Consider the following 7,920-nt stretch of genomic DNA (forward strand, 5'->3'; position numbering starts at 1 on the left):
GAACAACACAAATCTTAGGTGAATTTAAGGAAGTGGGCCAAGTTTTTGGCTTTATCCTAGAGCAAGATTAGTAATCTTAGATCAGGGGATGGCCGTCGTAATTTCAGAGCCATTAATCTGTAGATCGTTGGCAGAAAATAAAAGCTGAGGAAGTATACTTGCTTAAGGTAGGGAGGGGGAAGAAATTTAAGCTGGAAGAACAGAAAGTGCCTTATGCAAAAAGTTACAAGGCAAAATCTGAGCTAATATTTGTAAATTGATGTTATCTGCTATGCCTTTTATTTCCCCTCTCACTTGCAGGGAAGTTTCCCGAGCTCTATTCTGGGAAATATGTGTATATACAGACACACACACACACACACACACACACACCATACTGAGCCAATAAACTAGAAGGTAGGATGAAGGGAAGAATTGCAAATTGGGCTAAAAAGTAAAAGCCAATATGATTCTTAGAGGGATTTTTTTTATAGTGCTATTCTTGTTTCATCTTCACAAGTGAGAGTCAGATTGCAAAGCAATTTAACCCCCCAAACTCTGTTCTCCACCAAGTTAATAGTATGCACCCCCTAAACTGGAAGTTTAAATTACAAGATTAGGCATGGTACTCTGCTCAATGTTTGTAATTCCACCCTGGAAGAGGAGATTTGATAACTACCTTTTCTAAATAAAACTTCAGAAATAACTCTTAACAAAAGACCATGCCACCATGATTCTTCTAAATTTGTCTCGATGATTTGTCTTTCTAACTGGACTGCAACAGGGTTAATGTAGCGAATGCCTTTAAGTTCATCTGCTACTGTGCAAAAAGGAATCATACATTTAGCTTCAGAGGAGCGTCACAGATTTATCCCCTCCTCCTCCCAGCTCCTTTTCTCCCTCCCTTCCCTAGCAACTGGTAACCTCATAAAGAGGACTCCAAATCTAGAAAGAAGCAGTTGGTCCCTGGCTTCATTCGACCTGCCAAGCTGCTCTAAAGCAGAAGCACAAGTCATTTCTCCAGACTGAGTTGGCTTGGCGTGGGCGTTCAGCTGGTTTTCTCCATCACCTCAAGAAGGCTTTGCTGATCAAATTTCTCCATGGCTTGTACTGAAAATGTGTAAGTACAAAACTGTGTACAACTGTTTAAGTTGAAGGCAAAAGACAATTTGAATTGTTTTCCTGTGTGAGTGCGACACGGACAACGGGGAGGAGTGGGTTGCGAAGGATGCAGAAGGGGATCACAGACAAAAGCGTGAAGGACGTAAATTCAGGTACTAAGAATACTGGAGTTTTAAATGTAATTTTGAAGTTGCAAATCCTTAGTCTAAATTGTGGGGTTTAAATATGAGGAAATTCTTACTCTAGGGTGTGGTATGGGTTGAATGAAAGAAAATTTTAACAAAAGTTGGTGTACATGTTGAATGATGCTTCATGAAAGAGAAACAAACTAGAGTGTTTGTTAGCATAACTAACCTTTCTTCGACTTCTGTGGAGAAAAAAAAAAATGCTTTCCCTCATAAGACTTTCCAGAGCACTCCTACCAGAATCTAAATGATGGGTTTCGTGGATCATATATCCTACTGGGACTGAAAGAGCTGGTGTTTCCTCTGTTTATCTAGCATGCCTGCGCACTGCAGCTTTTAAGGAAGCTATCTGAGTCTTCTAGGCTGCCTTGTTGCCTTGAGGAGGTGGGAATATGGGGAACGGGGTGGAGCCACAGGTCAGCCATAAAGGGAAACCACAAAGCCTGATGCTAAAGAGGCTGCCTGGTGAAGGGCAAGTGAATCGAAGAAGTGTTTGCTGACTACACCTGGGAGGAGATTGGGCTCTCCCTTTTCCCACCGTGTATTCCAGAGAATTCGATCAATCACATATTTCAGATATTTTCTGGTCACCGCATTTTCTTTTTTTTTTTTTGCGGTACGCGGGCCTCTCACTTGTGGCCTCTCCCTTTGCGGAGCACAGGCTCCGGACGCGCAGGCTCAGCGGCCACGGCTCACGGGCCCAGCCGCTCCTCAGCATGTGGGATCCCGGGGCACGAAGCCGTGTCCCCTGCATCGGCAGGCGGACTCTCAACCACTGCGCCACGAGGGAAGCCTGGCATTTTCATTTTTATTAACCTATTCATTTCTGTTTTGGCAAGCCTTGGAGGGCACGCCCCTTCACCCACAGCAGTAGCTGCCGATGAACATGGGACCCCAGAGCTGCGCCCCGGCGTGCCCCTCCAGTGTCCGAGCTCCATGCAGAAGGATGATGTGGAATCCTGGGGCCTCCCTCGCGTCCCCCTGAGACCTCCCTTCAATGTACTGGCCGATCTAGCAAGAGAGCAACTGGAGCGTCCCTCAGAGAGAACAGGATCCTGCATTCCTGTCGACGATTCGAGAGCTCTCAACCCCCCCTACGAGCCACCACCTGCTGTTGCGGAAGAGTCCCTAGCAACAGCAGAAGTAAATAGCTCTGAGGGGCTGGCAGGCAGGAGGCAGAGGGGACAGGATTCTATTAATGTGTCCCGGGAATTCTCTGGCGGCCCTCCCGCACTGATGGTGGGGGGGACGAGGGTCAGCAATGGGGGCACTGAGAGAGGTGGCAGTAATGCAAAGTTATATGTGGCTTTGCCAAGGGGTCAAGGATTCTTTCCATCCAGGGGCTCTCAAGTAAGAGGCCCGCCACCTATCCCCACCCTTAGATCAGGGATAATGATGGAGGTGCCTCCAGGAAATACGAGAGTGACCTGCAAGGAAAGGTTGGCTCATGTTTCCTTCCCACTGGGAGGCCCGCGGCACCCCGTGGAGAACTGGCCAAGGCCTATGCCCTTGTCGTCCAGCACTCCAGGTTTACCTTCTTGCACTACTGCTCATTGCTTCATTCCTCCTCGACCTCCAAGTTTCAATCCATTTCTCGCTATGCCTATGGCTTTTGCTCCTCCTCCGATATTTGGTCCTCCACTGCCTTCCTATTTTGCCAATTTCCCTTCCTGGGGAATGCTGGCTCCTGCATCCTCAAACAGAGAGAACAACTGATGGCAAAAAAAAAAGGAAGGAGGGAAAAAAAAAACGGTTGGGAGAAGAGGTGAAAGTTACTCATTTATGTTTTTATATTTGAAACCCCCTACCCTCTTGCAGCCTGTTTAGCACTAATGTGCCTTACATACTTGGAAATTCAATAAAGGCTCTAAACTTTGAAATATTGTGAATTATTTTTTAAAATGTCACTTTTGGAGCTGAAGCCTTGGGTTTTGTTTTCTACTTTTAAGAAAATGAAAGCAGTAATGTGCCAGTGTTTTGTAAGTAGCTTAGTTGAATCCCTACCAATGGCTTGCAGCTGTGATTGTGGGGAGGTGGGATTGGATTCTTGTTAGACTTGGCGAGTCCGGGGTGGGGAATTCCTACCTACCTAAGGCTATGGGGGTTGCTCAGTGCAGGATGGGTGAATGAAGATAAGGTCCAGGAGGTAGATCCAAGTCCAGATAATAGAGTAAAATGCGCAAACACTAAAAGTAGTCAGATGAGACTGAGGTGAGAGTAACAGAGCCAACATTTGACAGCCAGTTAGAGGCAGAACCAGGCTGAAAAGTTAGGAAAGAAAAGGAGCAGGGGAGATGGGAGAGTTCTACACCATTGCTTCAAACATGAACTAGTGTTTGTCTCTCAGCATTTCACTGTTGCTAAATACATGGTATAGATAAGGCTGGCTTAATAGAAGTCTGGGGACAAGATGGAACCGGGCTGAATCCTTCACCCATTCTCGAAATAAAGGGTACTATATACTCAGAACTTTTAAAGGCAAATGAAAACATTTCACTCCTGTGGAATTATTTTCTCTGACACTGCTATGTTTGTACCCTTCATAAGTGCTACAGCACCCCATTATCATGATGGCTCTGAGAGATTACCAAAAGCCCAGATGGGAGCTTTTTCAAATTCTAGTGACAAAGATATGGGCACAGCATGCAGGGTGGAAGGATGGCCATTCTGACCACTATACAACTTCATTCACACAGTGGTCCTAAAACACACCGACACTGTCTATGAAGAACCACTAAATTAGAAATATCTTTAGAGGATGATTCTTCCAATGAGCATTTTTCATGCGCAGAGCTGATGACGCAGGTGATGTAAGCAGTCAGTTAATGGTTGACAAAACCTACAGATCCAAAAGGCACCTAGCCTATAAGCAAAACCATTTATGTGTTTTTAGCACCAATCGTGGGTTCTTCACTACTCGGGGAAAAAAAGACACATGGATCCATGAAGTTTCTTTTTCTCCATTTGATTCCTAATAGATTGTTCTAAATTTACAGGTGGTAGTGCAAGGAGCACTGGATAAAAGGAGCATCTGGATAGAGCTTGCTAAGATTCCCCTTACTCCGTCCTGAAGCTGGCGCAATTCCATCAGTTCACCGTGGTGGCTTGAGCAGAAGCAGGCAGCAAATCATTTGACAGCTGCTCACTATGAGGTAGCTTAGTCCCAGCGTACCAAACACTTATTGAATTTTCAGCCTTAATGAACAGAGGAGTTGGGCATGCTTATAGTCATCAAAAATATCTTTTGAGCCAGATGTTAAAAGATATTTTGACAAGAAATCAAGTTGTTGTGTCAACGGCAGTGCTGCATCTCTGGAGAGTTGCCAAAAGGTGTAAGTGACAGCAGAATAGGATACGTTTTCCTTCTCAAAGGAAGTAGCTCCGATAAACACTCAGAAAGACTTTACTCACAATTACAGCGAAATCCATGACAAATTTACTGTAACAAGAAAGTGCCACCAACACAAGCTGCTCTTTTTAAACCCTCTGTTCTCTTTCCTAATACCCTCTGCATGTTATTTTCTATGCCATTTCTAAACGCTGAGCACCTACAGCACACAACAAAAAATAACTATTAGCAAATTGAGGCATTGAAGTTTCCTTTATACCTCTGTGGTGTAGGATAAATACATTTTCTTTAGTTTATGCAGAGCTCTGTGCCTATATAACAGGTTTCAGTAAACACAAGTATCAAATAAGCCTGGGATCCTGTTGTTAAATGCAAGTGAAATGCAAATATTTTTGTTTATTCACAGCTTCCGTATAGAAATACTGTATTACCTTATTATCATAGGCGCCAGCATCCTCAATGACAGCAAAACACCCATTTTAAACACATGATTTGGGGCTTCTCTGGTGGCACAGTGGTTAAGAATACGCTCGCCAACGCAGGGGACACAGGTTCGTGCCCTGGTCCGGGAAGACACCACATGCCACGGAGCAACTAAGCCCGTGTGCCACAACTACTGAGCCTGAGCTTTAGAGCCCACGAGCACAACAACTGAGCCTGTGTGCTGCAACTACTGAAGCCCACGTGCCTAGACCCCGTGCTCCACAACAAGAGAAGCCACTGCAATGAGAAGCCCATGCACCACAAGGAAGAGTAGCCCCCGCTCGCCGCAACTAGAGAAAGCCCACGTGTACCAACGAAGACCCAACACAGCCAAAATAAATAAAGAAATAAAAGAAGTAAAGAAGTAGAAAAAAATGTTTAAAAAACACATGATTTGCCTTAAAATAGCTAATTTTAAATTATTCCGGTGCAATATGAGCTAATATTAATCCTACACCAAAATATCTTATTCATTTTGGAAAGTGCACATAATTCAATATATTCAACATTCTTGAACATATATGTTTTCCCATTCTTTTCTGTGGCTTAAATAGCTCCTAACCGCAAGAGGGAAAGAAAAACATCGACAAAGTAGCCCTTTCTCCTGATAGTAATGGGAATGGGTTAAGTATTTCCTGTTCTAAGTTATAATCATTGTCACAAGATGATTCATGTTGTACTGTTTATTATTTATAGTTCTCATTATATTCTTTGTCACAAGACTGTAGCATTAGAATTTTAATATCCTATATATTCTCTAGAAGATAATAATAAACTGTACAACTTTGACCTTTTCTATGTCCCTAAGTATGATTCATTAGCCATTTCTATTTTGTACCGTTTACAACTTCTGTAGCCTGATTGGAAGAGGTACACATGTAGCCAATCAAACTGTAGAATACTGAAAATGTTAAAGTTCAAATTATAAAATTTTTAAAGTCTTTCATAAACCAGAGTGACATCAAAATTACACGTTATTCTTCTGAGAATTATTATAACAAACATAAAATAGGACCAAAAATTTATTTTCACTGGAGTCTTAAGGTTGAGATCATGGTGCTATCTTCATCTAACATGGAACAAGTGGTTTATTGCATGGCTGTTACTAAATAACTAAATAATAAAAAATATATATACACACATACATATATGTATGGAGAAAGATATCCTTCCATAACTATTACATTGCACTGTAACAATGGCATTGAATTATCAAGTGCTATTGACAGATGTTGATTTTTAAAGGACCTAATACAGAACTACGTGAAATGACTCTATTTCAAGATCAATGGGCCAAAACCAGAGATAAAAGAAATTTTACACAGATCAAGAACACTGTGTCATATCATAGGTTAATTCCATAGCTATCACAAAACGTTGCATGTCTTCTTTATAATGAGCTGGATTGAGTGATATTCCCACAGAAAGAGCAAGTGATGAGACTAAATTAAGTGAAAGAACCCATCTGTTTCTCTGTGATGATGTTCATTTTTTCTTAAAATGATGGAAATGTATAGCATTTATCAAATCAAGTCTAGATTTGAGAAGTCAGAAAAATTGTGATTCATCACGCAGTCATTTTCTTAAGTGCTTGAGAAGGTGCTACTCTTGCCAAAGACTAATTAAATATATATGCTTTCTCACCCACCATTGGGAACTTACTGCCATTCAGAAAATCTTTCTCAGCATCCCAATTTCTCAAAGAAACTATCTGTGGAACTTGTTTTCATGAAGTGACTCTACCATTGCTTTTTTGAGAATGGACTAGTATCCTGCAATACTCTATGGAGGTAAACTGACCACATTTTTCCCAACTCTGAAAATCTCTTTCCCTAAGTAAAATAAGATTGTAAAGCACACAACTCCATCATTCCTATCATAAAGGGCTTTGTCTATCTAATAGTGTTTAATTATATAATTTATTGAGAAATATACATTTATAACTGACTTCATCTAACATCCTGATTGTAAAAGCTTTGACTCAGAGGCAAAGCAACACAGGGAATATGGAGGTTGATGGATGGTGCTTGCGCATGTGAGAAAGAGAAAAACAGATGGAGAAAGACAGAGGATTAAAAATAGAGAGGGGCAGGGCCACTGTCAGTTGAGAAGAGATGAGATGAAGTGCTGTAGAAGAGGAAGCAGCTTCATAGTGGAAGTACTGTTGGAAAAGTAATACATTTGGATATGGGAGAATATAATCCAGAGAAGACAGAAAGGGGCAGTTTGAAAAGAAGGAAGTTACAGGGATTAAGTGTTTCATGAAAGAAAGGGCTCTGTGTAGGAGTCACACATTTGAGAGGGTGGGGATGAGCTGATTAGAGAAACACTATCCAGCCTTCCAAAAAATGAATCTATCTCCACTGCTTCATTCCTTCCTATAAATATCATCTCTCTTCAGATAGCAGCCAATCTCATATTGCCTATGTGAAACTGGAGGCCCTTTCTGGTTTAGGTTCCATCAATCCCCCAAACTGGCCTTGACAAGCAGACTCATCATCATCAAGGTTACTTTATTAGTGAAGAGGGTGTGCAATGAATTAGGCTCACAAAAAAGCATTCCCTCTTCAAGTTCTCAAATATATCAGACCCTAAACTTGCTTTTCTTTTTAAATTTAAACTCCAATCTTTTTTTCCCCTAGTGAGGTACACTGATTATTTTTTAATTTTGCCTTTTCACCCCTCCTATTAAACCATAATTTTCTGAGGTGGAGTTGCTGGCTTTATTAATCACACTTCATCCAGAACCCAAGCAATCTATTATTTTTCCCAGGGGGCATATTTATACCTCTTTTAGGTATA

General features: G+C 41.7%; 1 protein-coding gene across 1 annotated transcript; it reads left to right on the forward strand.

Moving 5' to 3' along the window:
* The first annotated feature begins 938 nt into the window (after window positions 1–938).
* Window positions 939–3,166, forward strand: PRR32 (proline rich 32). Its single transcript, XM_082680861.1, has 2 exons — window positions 939–1,099; window positions 2,126–3,166. The coding sequence occupies exons 1-2, from the start codon at window positions 1,080–1,082 to the stop codon at window positions 3,000–3,002; spliced, it is 897 nt and encodes a 298-aa protein (XP_082536987.1). The 5' UTR covers window positions 939–1,079; the 3' UTR covers window positions 3,003–3,166.
* Window positions 3,167–7,920: the final 4,754 nt, after the last annotated feature.

The sequence above is a fragment of the Grampus griseus genome (genome assembly GCF_964374135.1).
Source record: "Grampus griseus genome assembly, chromosome: X".
NCBI lineage: Eukaryota > Metazoa > Chordata > Mammalia > Artiodactyla > Delphinidae > Grampus > Grampus griseus.